Source organism: Alligator sinensis, unplaced genomic scaffold (assembly GCF_000455745.1).
Source record: "Alligator sinensis unplaced genomic scaffold, ASM45574v1 scaffold233_2, whole genome shotgun sequence".
NCBI lineage: Eukaryota > Metazoa > Chordata > Crocodylia > Alligatoridae > Alligator > Alligator sinensis.
In genome coordinates, this window is record NW_005841941.1 from 2,932,779 (window position 1) to 2,954,363 (window position 21,585).

Consider the following 21,585-nt stretch of genomic DNA (forward strand, 5'->3'; position numbering starts at 1 on the left):
GAGTCAAAAACTGGTTTTTGCATGGAACCCTGTCATGTTTGCATAAACTGCCTATGTTCTGGAACCTCACACACAAGTAGTTGTAGAGTTGTAGGAACTTAACAGATATCCCATCTCCTCCCTTGTGCATGCATTATAACATCTGGACAAGACTTTTTCATCTATTGGCTGCTGTATGGCAACTTAAGCCTCTCTTGGCTTCATAGCTGTAATGTGAGATCCAGCTGTAAAAGCCATATTATAGACCTGCTGCCTTGTTTTCAAATTAGCTCTACAGAATACATTGAAGTATCAATTATTGCTGAGAGGTTAAAGGAGCCTAACAGTAGTAAAACTGGTTTTTAACCATAGTGGAGCCAAATGTAGTTTAGGAGTATGTTTGCATGGGTCAGACACAGTAGCCTCTTTTTGCATGAGGTGTTTTCTTTGTAGATTTTATGAACTTGTGCCTGAGCACACTCTTACCTCCCAGAGAATGTTAACAAAAAATGCTTTGCCCACAGCTGTTCCTGCTCCAACTGACCTGAGCTTCACCAGTGTGGGTCCCGATGCTATGAGAGTGGCCTGGATTCCTCCAACCTCTATTGTCCTGAGCAGTTTCCTAGTGCGTTACTCCCCAGTGAAGAATGAGGAAGATGTTGCAGAGCTGACTATTTCGCCCACTGACAGATCAGTGTATTTACAAAGTAAGAGGTTAACTGCAGAGTCCAACCAAATGTAATACACTTCTCTCCAGCAGCAAATCTTGGGCTGAAATCTTTTGATTATTGGTGGTCTTAGGAGCATTTGCTGGTGGTTTGTAGAGAGCTGCTTGAGCTCCTCTCCCTGCCCCCCCGACTTGTTTCCAGCTACATATTTGTTGTCTGTAACAGGGACGTTGTGTAGTCATGAATAGAAGGAATGTGCTTAGTTGACTGCAAATGAAAAGTGAATTGGGGCTTGAAGTAACCCCTATTAAGATGTGATCAAGCTTCTGAACAAATTGAGAACTCCAACCCTGTTACAAATTCTTTATTAGAGTACACTCCAAAGGAGGAGGCAAAAGCAAGAAATGAATTGGAATAAATATAAGGGGCCATATTCTGATGGAGAATAACTTGATGTGGCTCCATTGCCTTCAGTGGAATAGGACAAGTTTACCACAGATATGATTTGGCCCATTGGTTTGGCTCATTGTTCTAAGCTATGGTCAAAACCCATAAGGGTTTTCTTGATAAGTCAAGGACTATGATGCACTCTGCTGTGAGGCAATCGATCTGGATTTTTAGTTAGGTTAGGTATTAAATGTCAGTTCGTATTGTTTGCCAAAGGTCAGTGATTGGCGGGGCATGGGGCTTTGCTTCGTTAACTCTGTAGCTTTCTGAAAAAGAAATAACTGCACCATTTGAAATTTTAACCCTGTAATTAATTTGCTCCTCTGGATACAAAAAAAAAAACTTTATTCCTTCTCCACCCTAGAAACAATGTAAGTGGGTTGTGTGCTTTCTAAATTTAAAGAGCCAAATTCTTATCTGATGCAAATCAAAATATCTTCACTGAAAATCAGTGGAGCAATACCAGTTTACATCTGTCAGTGACCTAGCTTAACTATATTTGCAGAGCTGGATGGAAAGGTTGTGTGGCAAACTAATCAGTTCTGGGCAACCCTTCAAAACAATGCCCTTGGGGCAGAAAGGGGAGGGAGGACCCACTACTAATGCTTTTTACAGATTAAGGATTCCAGTGAGCCAAAAAAGCCATTCCTGAAAATGCTGAAGCCTCACCTGGGTTCAGATTTCTAACTATGGATGAGACTCTGGTTTTGGATAGAGCTACTTGATAAGCAAAGATAAGTAATTCCATGTAAGAAGCTGCAACTGCAGCTGAGAGTCTGGTAACTGTGAGTGTCTAAACTGCCATGCTTCAATCCTTCAGATCTCCTGCCTGGCACTGAATATCTGGTGAAGGTCTATAGCATCTCTGAGCAACATGAAAGTGTCCCTTTGACTGGTGTGCAGAAAACAGGTAAGTGTGGAAGCCTGGAACAATTCAGACAGCTGTCGTTCCCTTCCATTTACCACCCATTAATGTGATAATTTGGGATTTATTTAATGAAACCATTCAAATTATTATCATTTTACATGTATTGTCATGCTGTTGGAGAGAGGGAGTTCCCAAAAGCGTTTAACTAAGGCTGCAGGCCCTTATCTCAGAAAATATTAGGTATTCTCAATTCCCATTATGGTCAAAGGGCCAGATTTTTAGTTGGTTTTAGAGCAAGGGTGGGCAATTATTTCGGGTTGAGGGCCACATGGGTAGCCCCACCCCTTGACAGGTGCCCCGCCCCCTGGTCACTATCTTGGGACCAATGTCTCAAGGCCAGCACCGGTGGGGCCCAAAGCAGGGCGCAGGCCGGCAGGGGTCTGTGGAGCCGGGCTGGACTGCGTGAGCAGGGAGAGGGGGGAACTGGCTCGGCTCCATAGAGCCCCTCCTGGCCGGGACCCTGTATTCCTACCACCCTGCTCTGGGCCCTGCCGGCATGGGCCCCAGGACACCGGTGTGGGCCCTCTGCACGTGCTCACTCCCAGTGCCCCCCAGCCCCGCGGTACAGGCAGGAGGCAGCATGCAGCCCCAACACCCTGCTTCGCAACAGGGAAGGAGCTGGTGCAGAGCGCGGAGAAAAGCAGTCCCTTGCCTACCACGTGCCCGGAGCTCCCTGCCGCTTTTCCCCCGCACTCAGCACCAGCTTGTAACCCACCCCCACTGCCAGCCTGGGCCCTGCACTGGCTTCAGGCTTGCCTGTTAGGGCTGCGCTGCAGGGGCAGCAGCTGCAGCCCCAGTGCTTGCCGCGCCGAGCAGTGTTTGCCATCGCTGCCTCTGGGCTGCCCAGCGCGTGAGTTCCAGGGAGGCAGCAGCAGCAAACACTGCCTGGCACAGCAAGTGTGGTAGCTGCAGCTGCCATTTAAAACTGCCAGATATCTTAAGTTCAGAGGATGGCAAATGCGGACTGAAGCTGTGATAGATTCCACTTTCTGCAATTACATTCCTGTGGTTTTTTACACTTCTGTATGATCAGGGGGTGTTACATATTTATGATTCCAGTGCTGAATGGCATTATGGCTTGAGTTAAGTGCTATTACAGTGCAAGCCAGGATTACAAAATTACTTTGGTAGGCAGGCAAGGCATTCTCTTTCCTTCAAACATGTTGTTCAAATAAGCTAAATCTCCCTTTTCTTTGGGATGGGGAAAACAGGTATTGATTCCCCAACGGGCATTGACTTTTCGGATATAACAGCAAACACTTTTACCATCCATTGGATTGCTCCTCGTGCTACCATCACTGGCTACAGAGTTCGACACCAGTTGGAGCATGGTGGTGGTAGACCCAAGGAAGACCGTATTCCACCTTCTCGGAATTCCATCACACTCACTAACCTGGTTCCCGGGTCTGAGTATGTGGTCAGCATTATTGCTTTCATTGGCAGAGAAGAGAGCTTGCCCTTGGTCGGCCAGCAATCTACAGGTAAGCTTGGAATGAAGTTGGATAAAATGTAGAGTGAATCTCTCTCTCAGCTGATTATGTTGTTCCTATTAAACCATGTCCTTCCTGCTGGCTGGCAAATCACTGAGTGACCAACGCTAAAGTGGAAGGTTTGCTAGAAAAGAAAAGCAATGCTAAGCATGAGAAAGGACTTGATGCCGAGCCTACTGAGATCAGTGAGGTGACTCCTACTGATTTTGTGGGCTTCGGATCACAACTGAAGTGTAAGACATTCGTCTTCTTGGGAGGCAAGGTATTTTATCTTGCAAAGACATTTCTAAGGAGGCAAAATGTTAATTAGAGTGAATGTGGTTAATGTCCATATTTCTTTTGTTGTAAATTAAATTAAAGCTTACCTTTGATATGGTGCTGCAAGAGGAAAGGACGGTCACCCCTCACTCCCTGGGTAACTTCCATTACAACTCCAGGGCTGGTAGAGTCAGAAGGATATTGGAGCCTTGCTCCTTAACCTTGTGTGTGAGATTTTCAAAATCCTCCCCTAGTTATGAAATTATCCTTCAGAAATGAGCTTTCTGGGTACCTTTGCACTCTTCCAGAGATTCTCACAGGAGGGTAAACATTTAGAGCTCAATCCAGTCAATGTTGAAGTCAAAACAAGTTTTTTCCCTTTGGGGTCAATAGGCTGGTTTCTGGCTCTTTGCCCTTTGACTTCATGCCAGCTGTGGGCTTTGAAAGGATTTGTTAGTATCAACAGTCTACACGATGGTAGGTGGAATGTGTAGCCAGCTGGTCTTAAATATTTTTTAAACTTCCTTCTAAACTATTTAACCTCTTTTCTAGTGTCTGATGTTCCACAGGACTTGGAAGTTACTCCCACCAGCCCCACAAGCCTAAGGATTTCCTGGGATGCTCCAGCAGTGACAGTGAGATACTATAGGATCACCTATGGTGAAACAGGTTAGAGTGCCCTAATATTACCAGTCATGACTCCTCTTTGATATTGAAGCTTTAAGTATTTTTAAGGCTGCAGCAAAGATTAAGGGCAACTTTGACTGCAATGTGTGATATGATTTTTCTGTGATTCTATGATATGTTCTCATGGCTTCGAATTATAAAGTGATGTTTTGCATATATGTTTCAAGAAGACTACCAAATAGATGGCATACTATAATGGCATATATTTTAAAGGATAGTAAATCATTTTCAGAAATAAGGATTACTTCTAGAAACTCCAGGCAGTGGAAGTTCAGCACACGTCTCCTTTGCCTCTTGGTTCAAGATAAAAAAAAAAAAAAAAAAAAAAAAAGTGTTTACTAATACATCCTGGGTTAACCCAAAGCTCACTGAAATGAAAGGGAGTCTTTCGCTAACTTGGATTCAGTGGGCTTTGGATCTGCTCTTGCTTTTGTATTTAAAACATGAGTAATATCAACAGGTTTGAGATTTTATTTTCCTGCTGTGCCCTTCTTAGGTGGAAGTAGCCCTGTTCAGGAGTTTACAGTGCCTGGCACCGTATCTGATGCTAACATTAGTGGCCTTAAGCCTGGAGTAGACTATACCATCACAGTGTATGCAGTAACAGGCCGTGGAGACAGTCCTGCCAGCAGCAAGCCAGTCACTGTTACGTACAAAATAGGTAAAATTTTAATTTAACCCTATTAAAATTCATAATTTTCTTAGTTTCTGTTGGAAATAATGGGCTCAATTAGTAGCCCTTTGCCTGCAGTGAAATTACTTTTCAAATTAATTTGGTCCTATTGTGTTAAAACATGAAGTGGGAAGGAAGTTTTTGGAATTGGGAGCAGGAGGGACATTAAAATAAGATTGAACAAATTCACTGGGGCTGTGGGGCTGTTTCTTGAGAGGAGCCTCCAAATCATGAAATCAGAGTTGCAGGACATGTTCAAGCAAATGTTGTCTTCTTCATGGAGTGCATAACCCTCTGGGCTCTTCTCTAGTCTTTAGACTAGCTGTCTGCCTCAGTCTATGGTATGTATCAGAACCATGTTATCAAGGTATTAACTGATCCTACTAGGAACTACTCTTGAGAATTCTTAAGGGCAGTGGCTGTCTTCTCATTTCTGCTTTAAAGAAGTTCTAATGCAACTCCCACCACAAGCAATGGAAAGCCCTTTAATAGACGTTTTAAAAGAAGCTCCTACTTGGCTCAGTGGGCCGTCACTGAACTGTGACCAAAGTCCATGATCCCTGGTTAGGGCTTCTGTATGCTTCCAGTGGATAAATCAAAAGATAAGAAAAAAAACCAAAAAAAAATTGTCTTCCTTTAAAAATAATCACAGTCTAGAAAAAGGAAAGAAGAATAAATGTAGGTGGGAGTTAATAGCTGGGCCTATCAACATAGAACATGGTGAGAAAGAGGGACTTTATGCATCACATATACTGACAATTTATTTTCTGATGTCCAGAGATTAACACACCATCCCAGATGCAAGTGACTGATGTTCAGGATAACAGTATCAGTGTCAGATGGGTGCCTTCATCTTCTCCAGTCACAGGTTATCGAGTGACAACTGTTCCCAAGGATGGCCATGGGCCCACAAAAACTAAAACCGTCCCTGCAGGTAAGATCATGTGACCTGGAAGCAAAGAGTGTGACACTGTAGTACATGTGAAGAGCTAAAACCAACCCTGAGAGTTAGCGGGTTAGTTATACAAACCAAGTCTTGCCCTAACTTGCATCCCCATGCAGCTCCTCTCTCTTCAAGAGCATCTCACAATGTGGAAGCCAGTGTAAATTTAGCTCCCAAACTTCATGTTTTAATGGTGCAACAAAGAGAACAACATTGATGCAGACCCCCTCTGAGAGGGTCTCTGGATCTTTAGAAAGTTCCTCCCAAATTTATAGAGTCCCCCAAGGATTAACTTGAGAGCATGAGGCAGACTCCACTGTACTGGCTGACATAGTGGCCAGCCTACAGCCTTTTTTGGGGACTGTCTTGAACATTTCAGTGTGCTTTATATATATGCTAAACTTAGCTCACAAGGATATTTGCTGTTGTTATTAGGTTAGTGTTCAATCCCATTTCAGAAAGTCAAATGTTTCAGTTCTGTCTGTGCAAAGAGCAAGGTCAGGAAGCCAGAGAAGGGTGGAAATCCACAGAAAACCCTGTGCCAGCCCTATAGATTCCTAACCAAACCAAAGAGCTTGCTTTGGTCAGCCCCTTCCAGCAAGGGCAGGAGATTCACCATGTTATGGCTAGTGATTGCTCTCTCTATTCTCTCCAGTGGAACTGACGTGGGGAAGTGTTAGCTAATCCCTAGACATTGGAGTACAGGGTGGAGCACACCGGTTTTACAATGAAACTGTCTTGGCTCCTTTTTGCTAACCTTCCCCATAACTTTTGCCAAGACATTTATTGACTCCACAGTCTCTTTCCTGAGAGCAGGAAGAGACAAACTGCATAACCACATTTACCTCCACTCAGCCACAGGTTTCATTCTGGCATCACTCCCCTCTGTAGCACTTGGCAGAAGAGGCACATATTTCTGTTCCAAATTAAACCTGGTGTTATTATTTAATTGCAGATCAAACCGAAGTCACTGTTGAGGGCCTGCAGCCCACAGTTGAGTATGTGATTAGTGTCTATGCTCAGAATCAAAATGGAGAAAGCGAACCTCTGTCCGAGACAACTGTTACCAGTACGTATTTAACTTCACAGCAAGCAAAAAAAACAAAACAAAAAAACTCAAAATAACTCTGATGTCTGAATCTACCAAACACTGCTGGAACCCAGGAGAAAACGACTAACAGCTGTCTAGACTCCAGAGGAATAAACACGAGTCCTGATCATTGAGAAATACTGGGCAAAATGCAATTCCCAAAGGCTGCCAAAATGCATTTCCCCCAAATGCTGCGCTTTAGTTTCTTCCACTAAAAATGCCCTAAGCAAAATGGTCTTTTTTTTTTCTTTGCCTTTAGCCAATCTAGGAAAATTGTTCTGCATAGACCTGATTTCTAGAGCTCGATGGCAAAGGTGGTTTTACCCTGTACTATGTAAGGGCTAGATGTTGATATAGCACACTTTGCTAAACATGGGAGTAAGAAATTAACTTTATACCCTTCTCTGACTTACCCATGCCTTGGGACAAGGCATATAAGAATAAATGGGGTGTATGCTCACTCTGTGGGGAAGGAATAGGCTGAGTCTTGACTTCCACTCACTACTCTTCTGTGGGTATAAGGCAGCAGTAAGGTATTCTCTCATTGAGAAAAAGCAGGGAAGACACTGTATTTCAGAGGGGTATCTAATACACAGGGCTACCTAGGGTAGTGCAACTTATATGCTCTTTGTTGCTCTGGCTTGTGTTTAAAGTGACAGTAAAACAGAGCATGAGTTTTCTTGAAAAGCTGTATCAAATATTAAGACAAAACTTTCCTATAAAAAAACCACCTTTGCTAGCTATAAAGCATAGAAAATGCAAGTGCATAGGACTAACCTTACATGGCAAATAAAATGACACTGGGAATCTTCACGAAAATTTAGATCTGATGTAAAGATAGAGATTTAAGGGCCAGATCCTCAGCAGGCATAAATGAGTATAGCTTCACACAAGTCAAGCTGGACTTCAGCAGAGCTGTGCTTCTGTATACCCTAGCTTGGGATTTGGTGCCATGATCTGGTTGCATCAGATGAAGACAATGAGTGGAACTAATCTGCGGGTGTTTATGTGATCTGATTGTGTATATGAGCATCCTCTGCACACTCATTTCACATCTAAAGGTTTTTATTGATTTAGAATATAATTTGCATAGCAATTTGCTTTCTTTACAAATAATTTAATTGGATGCCAATTTACAAAGGAAAATGGTGGATCCTATGTTTGTCAGCCTTGCACTTTGTACAGCCATTTACACCAATAAAGTGTAAGTACAACATGAAGCCTCCAAATCAGAAGGGTAGGCTTGATTGTCATTAACATTATGACATGTTTAAATGGTTCTGGCTCTGGTGAGGGGTCTTAAAAGGGTATAAATGATGTTTCTGTTAATCTTAAGGCCCCCTTGATGCCACCAGAATGGCATAAAGAGGTCTTGGTATAAACAAGAAACAGATGTGTGGAGTGAGGTCCTGGCCACACTGAAGTCCTGTTTTCTTTAGCCTGTGAGTTTATTTCTAGTGATTAACCTTTACTTCAAACTCATTTTGCACAGATATGGATATATGTACAAAGTGCAAGGCACTGTAGGACTGGACATTTATCCTAGCAAAACTGAAGACTGCTTTGCATGTATTAGAAATGCTTTTTTTCCTCCCACTGCCTGCTTTTTATCACATAACCTCTTACCGTTAATTTGCCTAACAGACATTGATCGCCCTAAAGGACTGACATTCACTGAGGTGGATGTTGATTCCATCAAAATTGCTTGGGAAAGCCCACAAGGGCAAGTCACCAGTTACAGGGTGACCTACTCAAGCCCTGAGGATGGAATCCATGAGCTATTGCCTGCCCCAGATGGTGAAGACGACACTGCTGAGCTGCATGGCCTCAGGCCTGGTTCTGAGTACACTGTCAGTATCGTTGCCTTACATGATGACAAGGAGAGCCAGCCCCTGACTGGAACCCAGTCCACAGGTATATTTTTAACTACACCACCCAGCTGGCCATGGCAGCAGTGACTCCTGCCCTGTTGGGTAAACTATGCTTCCATGTGCAACTCATGCTCGTTGATGGGGAAAACCCCTGCAGAAGCCAAGGGGGGATGTTTCCTGTTAAGAGTTGGCTTGGTTTTGTTGGAAAACTGAAAGATATTTCAAGATTACTAGGCATAAATGAGTAAATCACTGGAAAGCCTGGATTCAGAAGAGATCAGCAGCTGAGAAAGCAGGACTGAAGACCAGATTGCAGATTTCCCAGAGAAGCAGATGTCTTGATAGTTGCTGTTACCTTTTAGTTCCTTGTTTACAGATCTTTGGGGTAGTCAGGGCAATCTGGTCATTGAGCCACATTAGGACAGCTTAATTTGAGATCTGAGGAACAGTTTTGAAGAATGTATTCTGTTATTTCTGAACAACCTCATGCTCTATTTACATGCTTGCAGCAGATGGTAGGATCAGGAACACACGTCATAAAGGACAAGAGAAATGTTCAGATTCTAAGTCAGAGCAACTTTAAATCCCTTGGTGCTGCTGGAGTTGAGGAGAAAAGAAACAGCATGGAAGCCAGGACTTGGCCTCTGTTTCAGAAATAAGGGTCACTTAGCCCTTTTCAATCCAAAATGCATCCAGATTCCTTTTTGATGCTGCTCCGAAAGAAAAAGAGTGCCAGTCAGGCTCTCATTTACACCTGTCTCACAACAAGATATGGGAGGGCATGCTCTGTTTGAAAGAGCATTCTCTACTACAAAAGTCAGATCCAGCTCAGTACAGAAGAAAACAGTTAAGTCCTTACTTCATTGGCACAACAGGAAAAATAAAATTGTTAAAATATCAAAGGCCTGACATGGAGTCTGAGTAATGTTCCTTCAAGACAGATTTACATTCTCCTGGGTTTTGAACATCATAAGTTATCTTGTTTGCTGTCTAACAGCTACTGCCACGCTTCTTTGACAACAAGCAGTTTGATTTGATATCCTCCTTCAAGGGAGTGTGCCATACTCCTGCAGACATGTTTAGGTATGGAGCCAGTTCCTACTAGTTCTATTGATTTAAAACCTCCTCAATTAACAAATATCCTTTCCTTTGAAATGAGAGAAATGGACAGAAATTGCAGTCCCTTCCTGTATTGATTTGTGATTTAGAAATCTTCCTGTTAAATAATTCATTTCATAGTCCACACAACTGCTTAGATACTTTTTTAAATGGCTTTTTGAACAAGGACTAGACAATGAAACTACCACATGAGATTTGTCTTCTTCCAGCAAGTTGAAATTCATAGCAGTTTCCAATGTTAATTCCTTTGTTCTAAGTAGAGATCTACCTAAATCGTGCCGGAAGTGTGCTGCACAGCAGGTCCTTTAAAATGACTCTTTTTGCCACATGCCCCCACCCCTACCGCTGCTGAGTGGTGGCCTCATTGCTCGCTCCTGATTGGCCAGGAGGCAAAAATCATGGTTTTAAATATACTGTGGTTTTTGCTTCCCACCACAGATTGGCTGAGGGGCCTCAGCGGCCCTGCTGCTTGCTGCTAATCAGCTGGGTGGTAAAAATCGGTGCATATTTAAAACTACAGTTTTTGCCTCCTGGCCAATCAGAAGCAAGCAGCAGGGCCACCATAGTCCCTTGGGCAGTCAGGAACAGGGGAGGCATGCAGCTAAAGCAAAATTAAAGGAGCCACTGCACAGTGTACTTCTGTCGCAGTTTACATAGATCCTTATTCATAAGGAGTTTCCATTAACTTGCAAATGAAAAGTTGACAAATTCCAAGAGTGCAGGGTAGACCATGGATAATGATTCACAGCTTGATGCTATGAAGTATATACAGTGTTATAATGTACTATAAGTACTGGAATGATTGAAAGGCTACAGGACTGCTCAGATATTTGGGATACCTTTTCGTTTTACAAGAATATATCTATCTCCTCATTTCCAAAGAGAAATATTATCACAGCATCTGAGTCTTATCTTGAACAGCTTGGCACTATGTACTTTGAGCCTGGGTTCTATATTAGATCCCATAGCTACCCAAAATGTATCAGTATCTGCAACTCTCATTTCTATATTTTGTATCTGAAACTATTTAATTCTTATGATTGATAGTGCTGTCTTGACTGCAGCCAAGTCCTTCTAAACTAATTTTCCCAATTTTCACAGCAATTCCTCCTCCAACAAACCTGAACTTTGTCCAGGTGACTCCAACCAGCCTGATGGTCACCTGGAATGCACCTAATGTTCGTCTCACCGGCTACAGAGTCCGAGTGAATCCCAAGGAAAAAACTGGGCCGATGAAAGAAATCAACCTCTCCCCAGACAGCACATCTGCTGTTGTGTCAGGATTAATGGTAACTCCCTTGATTCTCATATTGCTGGGCATGACGTGGGAAGAAACATTGGACATGTCAAGCAATTTAAAGTATTCTGGGCCAGAACTTCAGCTGGGATGGATCACATGAGTCCTGAGTATCCAGCCCATCGTTTGAAATCTAGCCAGTTGTCAGACATTGTCACCTGGATCACAGTAGTTAAAAGAACAATAGATTTGTCTGCTAAAGCTCCTTCAAATAAAGACCAAATATCATTTTTGGAGGTTGTGTTCTTAGTCAAGCACAAGTTATTAGACTCCCTACAATAATAATTGATTGAAGTTCTAGGGCCTTTGCTATGCAGGCAGTTAGAGTAGATAATCTGATGGTCCCTTCTGGTCTTGAAGTCTATGAATCATTCTTCTGCATAATTTGAAAAAAATTATTAAAAAAAAAATTCTAACCTAACGGCCAAATCAGATGGCATAAACTAGATTAGCTCCAAAGAAGTCAAAAACTCTAATAAAAAATCTGTTCAGATTTAACTTAGAACTGTTATTTCCATCATTTTTCTTCTCAAAACAGAGCAGTCTTTTGGTAATAAATCATGTCCAACAGCACTACTAAATCACTAACCTAATCCTATCTTCTCAAGGGTAGTAAGCACCAAAAATCCAAGGAAGCATTTCCTTTTCCCAGTACTTCAGAATGATGCACAAACTTCCACCATCATTTTTTATTTCTTTTTCCTCCATGATTATGCTTTAATAAGTCATATCTGTCACTGCTGTAAGTGCTCTTTAGGCATGTGTTTGGCCATTAGGTTACCATCATTATGCTCGAGAACAGGATTATCCAACTGCTGCCTGGTGGGCCTGTGGCTCGCCTTGGTGCAGCCCGACACTTAGAAATTGGGCAGCCCTGCTCCAAAATATACTTAACATTGTTGCCTTGATTCATGAAAGTTCTTGTGTTTCTAGCAGCAGAATATGTTACTGTTGTACTACCCATTTTCCCACTTCTTTTGTTTGAAATGCAATTCAAATAATTTTTTAACATGATTATGAATTTATTTACTTTTTAATTTTTTAAAATTATTTGTAATTGTTTTAATTAAAGACATTTTTGGAATTTGAATGCGTTAAAATACAATTTTGGCTTTCAAACAGTTGCTAACAATAATTTCAACCTCAGCCCTGTTTGCCAATATCGTAAGTAGGGTTGGGCGCCAGTCCCGGGCACTAATTAAAAAGGGCACAAAAATGGCAACTTCATACCACCACAGCAGCAGCCCATATTTGGAGAGCCTGCACTGCCACTATGGCATCCCACTCTGCTATGACAGGCAGTGAGGAGGTAGGTGCTCAGAGCCCCTTTTTTCCCCTCTTTCCTCCCTGCAGCTCCGGGTGCCAAAGTACTTAGTTATGCCTCCTCTGCTGGTTGCTTTTAAAAAGGGCCTGATTCTCCTCCAGATTGAATCTCTAGATTAGCATCGTGGACTTTGACTGCATTATATTGCTTTAACTAAGGCAAAGACTCAGGCTCTTTTTTTCCATTCAGCTGGGAATAAATTTTAGCCATCCTAGCCATCCTGTATCTTTCAATTTTTAAGTTTCATGTTTAAATTGCTAAATTTAAATGTTTAATTGTTAAATTGCTGCTTAGATCTTATATGGCTCTCCTAACTACTTATAAATTCATGCACATTTCCTAGTGTCCCAATTCTGGTTCCCTTTCTGAAGCTTACATGTTCCATGTAGTTCTCTTAGCATAATATAGCTTTGTTTTTTCTAGGTGGCAACCAAATATGAAGTCAGCGTGTATGCTCTGAAGGACTCTCTAACCAGTCGACCAGCCCAGGGTGTCGTCACTACCCTTGAGAGTAAGTGCCGTACAAATACTAATATGTTCTGTGTATGGAGCGTGGATCATCTGACAGAAGTCAACAGGTTATGCCTTGAGCAAAGACCTAATAGAAACAATTGAGTGAGGGTGTCAGGGTCTGGCCATTTCAAAATGTGGATATAAGTTTCTCTGAGGGGAATTCATCATTTTCTTTTCAAACCAACTACTCCAAACCATTGCTTATGCCTGTTATACTGATATTAGATTTTGGTCTGTTTCTGCAGATGTCAGCCCTCCCCGGAGGGCCCGTGTAGGTGATGTTACTGAGACAACCATCTCAATCAACTGGCGCACCAAGACAGAGACCATCACTGGTTTCCAGGTTGATGCCATCCCAGCAAGTGGCCAGAACCCCATTCGAAGGACTATTAGGCCTGATCTTAGAATGTACACCATTACTGGTAAGTGAGTTTCATCATCAGACAGTCTCCTCTACATTACAGGCTTCTGAGTAGTAAGGAAAAGATGGCAAAAGACTTCAGATGGAATTCAGGTGCACTTGAGAACTGTTATTAAAATTTAAATCCTACCACATGCCCTGAGAGCAGAGCTCCCACTGAAGATGAAGATGTTTCATAGAATGACACTTGCAGAGCCAGGCCCTGATTCAGTGGGACTCGCAGAGATATCGTACTTAATTGTTCTGGGCACTTACTTCTTGTCTGAAAATAGGAGTGTTTTCTGGATCTGTTACAGGGAAGTGCACTTATTGAAACTGGCAGTAGGGCTGTGCAAAGCTTCAGTTCACAATTTGATTTGGAGAAGATTTGGCCCAATTTGGAGGCTGAATCTCCAAAACTGAATCAAATCGCTAGGAACCTAAAACTTTCCAAAACAATTTGGAGCCTCCGAATCCATTCGGAAAAGATTTGGAAGAGATTTGGAGATTTGAAAGGCAGTCTTTTAGAGGAAACAAACTTAGAAGAGAGAGGGGGAGCAGGAGAGGGAGCGGGGTGGGGGGAGGAAGGACTGACATCTCTAGCTGGCCAGTGAGTATGATTTCTCCCTGACTGCCCTTCCAATCACAGTGTCTGGGGGGGGCATAGAAACAGCATAAAAGCCTCTGTCTGTAAGCTTTTTCTGTCCCAGACACCCCCTGCACATATCTCCTTGACAGCTGGCAGGCTTCGTGGCCACAGCAGGGCCTAGCAGGCCTGCAGTCTTCACGCCCCTGTGCCCCAAGACAGACACAGTCACTCTCACAAGCACCCATGTCACAAGTTTTGCCTATCAGCAGCCAGAAGTGCAGGGCCCCAGAACCCAGACTCCAGACTCCCCCTGTATCTATTTCCTTGACAGCTGGCTTCATGGCCACAGCAGGGCCTAGCAGGCCTGCAGTTTTCATGCCCCTGTACCTTAATACACACACAGTGTCACCCATGTCTTGAGCTTTGCTTGTCAGCAGCTTGAGGTACAGTTTCCCAGAAGCCCCTGCACCTATCTCCTTGAAACCTGGCAGGCTTTGTGGCCTCAGCAGGGGCTACCATGCCTGCAGTTTTCACCTTGCTGTGCCTTACACACACACACACACACACACACACACACACACACACACACACACACACGACATGAGTTTTGCTTTCTAGAATTTGAGGTGCAGTTTCCTGGAAATCCCTGAACCTACCTCCTTGAAACATGGCAGACTTCATGCCCATAGCAGGGGCTACCATCCCTGCAATTTTCATCCAAATCAGCCAAAAAATGACAAAGTTATAGATATTTCATTGATTCCCCATTATACTCTATGGCCAAATCTCTCTGAATCAGCGCCGAATCTTCCGGAGGCATTTCAGCTGAATTGATTTGGAAAAGCGATCTGAATCTCTGAATCAAATCGCTGGCCTCTGGATCGGCTGAATCTGAATCCGAATCGAATAGTTCTTTATTCGCACAGGCCTAACTGGCAGTACTCTCTTATCACATCCTGCAAGTGACTAACATTGGTTCACACCATGATCATAGATCTCTTAGCAAGTCCAGAAATCGAACTGCCTGATCTTTGCAGGAGAAAGATTTCTAGATCCATTTAATACCTTCCAAAAGCTGAGTTAACCTCTATGAACTGTTGTTTAACTACCCATTTGGTTCTATTCCCTGCTTCATCTTAGCATTCAGGTTTCCTGCAGCTTTAGCTGATGTATTGCTTCATTTTAAATTACTTCACTTCTAATCTGATAATTGCTAGTGAATGGGACAGATTTAATCATTTTCTTATGCGCTAGAGGATCATAGTTCTGTGGCTTATGTCTGAAGTTGGGGACAATCAGTGAAAAAGGTTAAAGATCAAATCATTATGTTTATCTCTTGGTTGAAGGCAGCTTTAACTTAGGATTTAAGTGGCATTTAAAAATAACTTAGTGTCAATTTAACTGAGTTCAGTGAGAGAGCCTCTACTGCCTTCAATGGGAGCACATTCAAGTCAACTGGTTGTTTTAGAAATATCTCAGTGCTCTTTTTAATTCTCCAGCAAACACAGCTAGTATCAACTTTGAAAGTGCTATTTTTCCAGACAGTTGAATTCTCTGGCTGTAGCAATGATCGGAGTATCTTGCAGACTCTTTCTGAAAAAGTTTAAATCAGAGCAGGCTAAAATTTGTATTTTTTTTCTACTCTAATTTTAGGCTTGCAACCAGGCACTGACTACAAGATCCATCTTTATGCACTGAATGACAATGCCCGCAGTTCCCCAGTTGTGATTGATGCTTCTACAAGTAAGGGCATTTTCTTTCTCTCTTGCATGCATATATACTAATGGAAATTATTTTTACACATGACTGGAAATTTATACTGTCCTTGCATTTGAGCATATACATCATTTATTGCATTTTACAACCTTATTTTTTCCTCTTTGAACATGGAATGGATTAGTGGTAAAGGATAAATGCATCCCCCATGGGAAGGAGATGTGCAGTCACACATACTTTTTCCAACATTCATTACATTGATTTTGATTGCTTATAGATGTTGATGCTCCTTCAAACCTGCGATTCCTCACAACCACAAGCAACTCCCTGCTGGTTACCTGGCAGCCTCCCAGGGCCAAGATTACGGGCTATATCATCAAGTACAATAAACCTGGAGCACAGCCTAAAGAGTTGCTTCCCCGACCACGCCCGGGTACCACAGAGGCCACTATAATTGGTATGTCTTTGCTTCATTTGGGAGCTCATCTAGATGGCTAATGTCCTCTGCATTGAACAGAGGATTCTGCTCAAGGGCTAGAACATGGCTATCCTCACACAATTATATAGTACAATCGTATATACTACTTGCATCATGAGATCATAGTTTTTAGGATGGGGGAGCAGACTCATAGGGTTGGAAGAGATCTCAAGGGTCATCTAGTTTAACCCTATACACAGACTCAGGAGAGCAGACAATGGAGATACAACAGAAATGCATAGATTAAACTCAGCAGATTTTATATTCCCTCTCCTGTATAGCTGGGTAGGGACTGCATGCACTGTGCTAGCCAACACATCAAAAGAGACATAGATTATGCAGTCCTTATTGCCAGGTACAACTAATTCAGATAACCCCTTTTCCCCACCCCACAACAAACGCTTCCTTGAGCCAGGAAGAACCAGTGATCAGACTGTGGTCATCTCAACAGGGACTAACAAGTCTTATCCCATTGCCTGGACTAGTGCTTTACTCTGGTGTTCCTCTCTATGTTAAACTGCCCTGTTTCTCACAATCATTATAATCAGTTCCCCTGATTACCTCTCTAGCAATGTACCCTCCCCTTGTATCTTTCCCCTATATATATTTTTTTTTTTTTTTTTTTCGGAACAGTCAATACTGTTTCATCTGATGAAATAGGTTGTTGCCTCTGAAAGTTCATGCCTCTCTGAACCAGTTAGTTTCTAAGGTGTCACTTTTTCCTACCTTGTCCTTGTCTCCCTTTGTTGAGCTGTCTTATTTAGAGGTGTTTATCACTAAAAGTTGGCTCTTTTTCTTCCAGGTCTGGAGCCAGGAACAGAATATACCATCTATATCATTGCTATGAAGAACAATCAAAAGAGTGAACCATTGGTTGGCAGGAAAAAGACAGGTAAAATAAAAAGCTGGTCAACCACAGCTGGAGAAGGGGACATCTCCTCACATGGGGACTGGAGTCTGCCCTCTGGTGGCACCTCCAAAGGGCTAATATTACAACTTTGTTTATAAGGTTCTTTTTCACAGGTATATGTGGACAGCCAATTACAAGTTCTGCTTGAGATGATAGGTCACTTTTAGAAAAAATAGTATTATTACTTCATTTTAATTTTATTTCTCAAAGAGATGAATAAATGTATCATACATAGGGCTTCTAGGGTGGAAAAGATAAGATTTCAAGTCAAGCAAATCACATTTCTCTGTGTTAAAAGGTTAAGCACATGAGATCACATTCAGTTTTTTTTTTTTCCCTGTGTGCCTATACCTTAATTTAATTACGGTTAATGCTCACATTTTCTTTTAGCTTGTGATGACATTAGTGGGAATGCTATATAGGTCAAGGTTATTCCTTTGATATGCATTGTATTTCTCTACTTGTGCCCAGTCCCATACTGCATTGTAAAATAGAGTACAAGGAGAGGTCACCAAGTAGCATCTCTGCCACACAGCTGGAGACCTGAATAGCATAAGAGTTGGAGATACAATAGAAATGCATAGATTAAACTCAGCAGATTTTATATTCCCTCTCCTGTATAGCTGGGTAGGGACTGCATGCACTGTGCTAGCCAACACATCAAAAGAGACATAGATTATGCAGTCCTTATTGCCAGGTACAACTAATTCAGATAACCCCTTTTCCCCACCCCACAACAAACGCTTCCTTGAGCCAGGAAGAACCAGTGATCAGACTGTGGTCATCTCAACAGGGACTAACAAGTCTTATCCCATTGCCTGGACTAGTGCTTTACTCTGGTGTTCCTCTCTATGTTAAACTGCCCTGTTTCTCACAATCATTATAATCAGTTCCCCTGATTACCTCTCTAGCAATGTACCCTCCCCTTGTATCTTTCCCCTATATATATTTTTTTTTTTTTTTTTTTTCGGAACAGTCAATACTGTTTCATCTGATGAAATAGGTTGTTGCCTCTGAAAGTTCATGCCTCTCTGAACCAGTTAGTTTCTAAGGTGTCACTTTTTCCTACCTTGTCCTTGTCTCCCTTTGTTGAGCTGTCTTATTTAGAGGTGTTTATCACTAAAAGTTGGCTCTTTTTCTTCCAGGTCTGGAGCCAGGAACAGAATATACCATCTATATCATTGCTATGAAGAACAATCAAAAGAGTGAACCATTGGTTGGCAGGAAAAAGACAGGTAAAATAAAAAGCTGGTCAACCACAGCTGGAGAAGGGGACATCTCCTCACATGGGGACTGGAGTCTGCCCTCTGGTGGCACCTCCAAAGGGCTAATATTACAACTTTGTTTATAAGGTTCTTTTTCACAGGTATATGTGGACAGCCAATTACAAGTTCTGCTTGAGATGATAGGTCACTTTTAGAAAAAATAGTATTATTACTTCATTTTAATTTTATTTCTCAAAGAGATGAATAAATGTATCATACATAGGGCTTCTAGGGTGGAAAAGATAAGATTTCAAGTCAAGCAAATCACATTTCTCTGTGTTAAAAGGTTAAGCACATGAGATCACATTCAGTTTTTTTTTTTTCCCTGTGTGCCTATACCTTAATTTAATTACGGTTAATGCTCACATTTTCTTTTAGCTTGTGATGACATTAGTGGGAATGCTATATAGGTCAAGGTTATTCCTTTGATATGCATTGTATTTCTCTACTTGTGCCCAGTCCCATACTGCATTGTAAAATAGAGTACAAGGAGAGGTCACCAAGTAGCATCTCTGCCACACAGCTGGAGACCTGAATAGCATAAGAGTTAATTCCTTAGCGTATGGTACAGATCTTCTTAAATTGATAATATATGAATGCCTATTGCAAACATATCTTGTTTCCTTAATTTGAGCATAGGTGGCTTCTTTGGCATGCAGTGATCATAGCTTTGGTTCAAGGGTATGAAAATTTCATACCAACACACTTTTTTTTGCCTGTACAGTAACAAATTATAATAATAAGACAATATACCCTCTGCTGATAATAACAAGACAATATACCGTCTGCTGAACAATCAGAGGCCCTACAAAGAGGCCCTAAAAAGTGTGTTGTACTCATGAGTGTTGCTAACCTTTAATTCCTTTGAGTAGTTGACAGTTTTCATTGTCGCTACCTAGTGTATGATAATTAATTCAGCCACTTTTCTGGGGCATAACCTGCTTTGCTCTATTGCTTCTAACATGTTTTTGGTTAGATGAGCTTCCCACGCTGGTAACCCAAACTCACCCCAATCAGCCAGAGATTCTGGATGTTCCTTCCATCGATGAGAGGCCCCCTTACTTCACAAACAACAGGTATGACAATGGAAATGGTATCCAACTTCCAGGCACCACAGGTCAGCAGCCATCAATAGGACACCAGGGACAGCAAGTTTTCTTTGAGGAACATGGATTTAGACGGACTACTCCACCCACCACAGCAACCCCCAGTAGACACAGGCCAAGACCGCAACCACCAAATGTGGATGAAACAGTTGAACTCGCTAGGTACCCAATACCACATGTAGTTGAACCTTCATATCCTCACTCCCGTGGGCCAAGGCGCAATGACACTACAGGCCAGGAAGCTCTTTCTCGGACAATGATCTCCTGGAGGCCCTTATTGGAGAGCACTGAATATCTCATCTCATGTCTCCCAGTCGGCAATGATGAAGAGACTTTGCAGGTAACACAACTGTCCCTCTGAATGCAGGAAGTATATTGGACTTGACGGTGGCAGTCCCTCTAGCTTTGGGATTATAGCTCTCAGTGGCCACACCTACATGAAATGCTGACTGCACAGTAGCTCATTACTACTGCGCAGTAGTGTCGCATGGCACAAAGTGTGACATGATGCTACTGCATAGTAGTAACGAGATACTGCACAGTCAGTGTCACCTAAAAGCTGTTTGGGGATGCTGCTGTGTAGTAGCTCCGATTTATTGTACAGTCATTTAGTATTTGTGTATATAAGTACTAAATGACTGCGCAGTAACAACTGTGCAGTCAGCATCTCATGTAGACATGGCCAATAAGTCATGATTTACTTATGAAAGTCCATCAGCATCCATCTTAGGCACCTTCTGCATGCCACCTTGTAGCATAGCATTATTAGCCCTGAAGCTGTTCTGGGATGGAAGTACATGGAGGCTGGCTACACACATGAAAGAATATAGGATACACTGACTAAAACAGAAAGACCCTAGGACTGTCTATAGTATTTTGAAGAGGTGCAGTGAAAAAAATGCATGGGGATTTCCCTCCACTGAAGTTCTTAAGATAAATCATACGTAAGTGAAGAGTGCAGCCATGTAGCCAGATTAATATTGCTGATGATCTTACAGCTACGTGTGGGGGAAAAAAATAAAATTTAGGGCATTTGAGTTCTGTACCCACTCTTGTAAAGACTTCCTGTGTGATCTGGGGCATGTCACTTTTTCTCCCTACCCCTAAAATTGAGATAATACATCTATCACCAAGATGCAAGGAGTGAGACTTCAGGTACTGATACTTTAGGCTCTAAGAATTAGGCCTCCAGTGTGTGACTCCCTGTAGAATTAAATATGAAGACACTGTCTTTATCCTGAACAGTTTACAACCTAAGAAGCACATTCTTTTTAAAGCCAACTTTTGTGTGACACTGGTTTTACTGTAATTGCAGTTCAGAGTTCCTGGAACTGCCTCTAGTGCTACTCTGACCGGCCTTACTAGAGGTGCTACCTACAACATCATAGTGGAAGCATTAAAAGATCATAGGAGACAAAAAGTTCTGGAGGAGGTTGTCACAGTGGACAATACTGGTAGGTTAAATTTGTACAATCTGGGCAAACTCTGCTTTGCAAGTACATCTCTTACAGGGAAATGTTTTATAGGTGCTTAGGTGCCTAACTCTCATTGTACCAATGGGATTATAAAATGTGGTTACCGCGATTGCAGGGGCTGGGCTCTGTGAACAGTGAAGTTCTTCCAGTCCCATGTTTCATTTATTCCAGGTAATTACATCACCTCTCTGAAAAGTATGCCAAACAACTGCCTGACTGCATAATCCTTTTAGAGGTCCCGTGTATTTATCTATAGTAGCTGTTAGAGTTAGTCAGAGATGTTAGGCCCATGTCATGGCCTGCATTCTGAACCAACATCAAATTTCCTTCCTTAGAATAATCTCTCAGACAGGGAAAGA

General features: G+C 42.2%; 1 protein-coding gene across 4 annotated transcripts in view; it reads left to right on the forward strand.

The window, feature by feature from the left end:
- FN1 (fibronectin 1) overlaps positions 1-21,585 on the forward strand; it is a 76,444-nt gene that overhangs the window by 48,660 nt on the left and 6,199 nt on the right. For 2 of the 4 annotated variants that reach the window (XM_006019957.3, XM_006019958.3), the window contains 16 exons: positions 504-686; positions 1,915-2,004; positions 3,234-3,503; positions 4,323-4,439; positions 4,954-5,118; positions 5,909-6,064; positions 7,029-7,142; positions 8,808-9,077; positions 11,255-11,442; positions 13,198-13,285; positions 13,533-13,709; positions 15,930-16,019; positions 16,270-16,449; positions 17,273-17,362; positions 19,622-20,091; positions 21,067-21,205. In XM_006019957.3, coding sequence (XP_006020019.1) covers positions 504-686; positions 1,915-2,004; positions 3,234-3,503; positions 4,323-4,439; positions 4,954-5,118; positions 5,909-6,064; positions 7,029-7,142; positions 8,808-9,077; positions 11,255-11,442; positions 13,198-13,285; positions 13,533-13,709; positions 15,930-16,019; positions 16,270-16,449; positions 17,273-17,362; positions 19,622-20,091; positions 21,067-21,205 — 2,787 coding nt within the window. The remainder of the gene's footprint in view (positions 1-503; positions 687-1,914; positions 2,005-3,233; positions 3,504-4,322; positions 4,440-4,953; positions 5,119-5,908; positions 6,065-7,028; positions 7,143-8,807; positions 9,078-11,254; positions 11,443-13,197; positions 13,286-13,532; positions 13,710-15,929; positions 16,020-16,269; positions 16,450-17,272; positions 17,363-19,621; positions 20,092-21,066; positions 21,206-21,585) is intronic. The other 2 variants (XM_025199347.1, XM_006019960.3) reach the window with 1 other exon arrangement.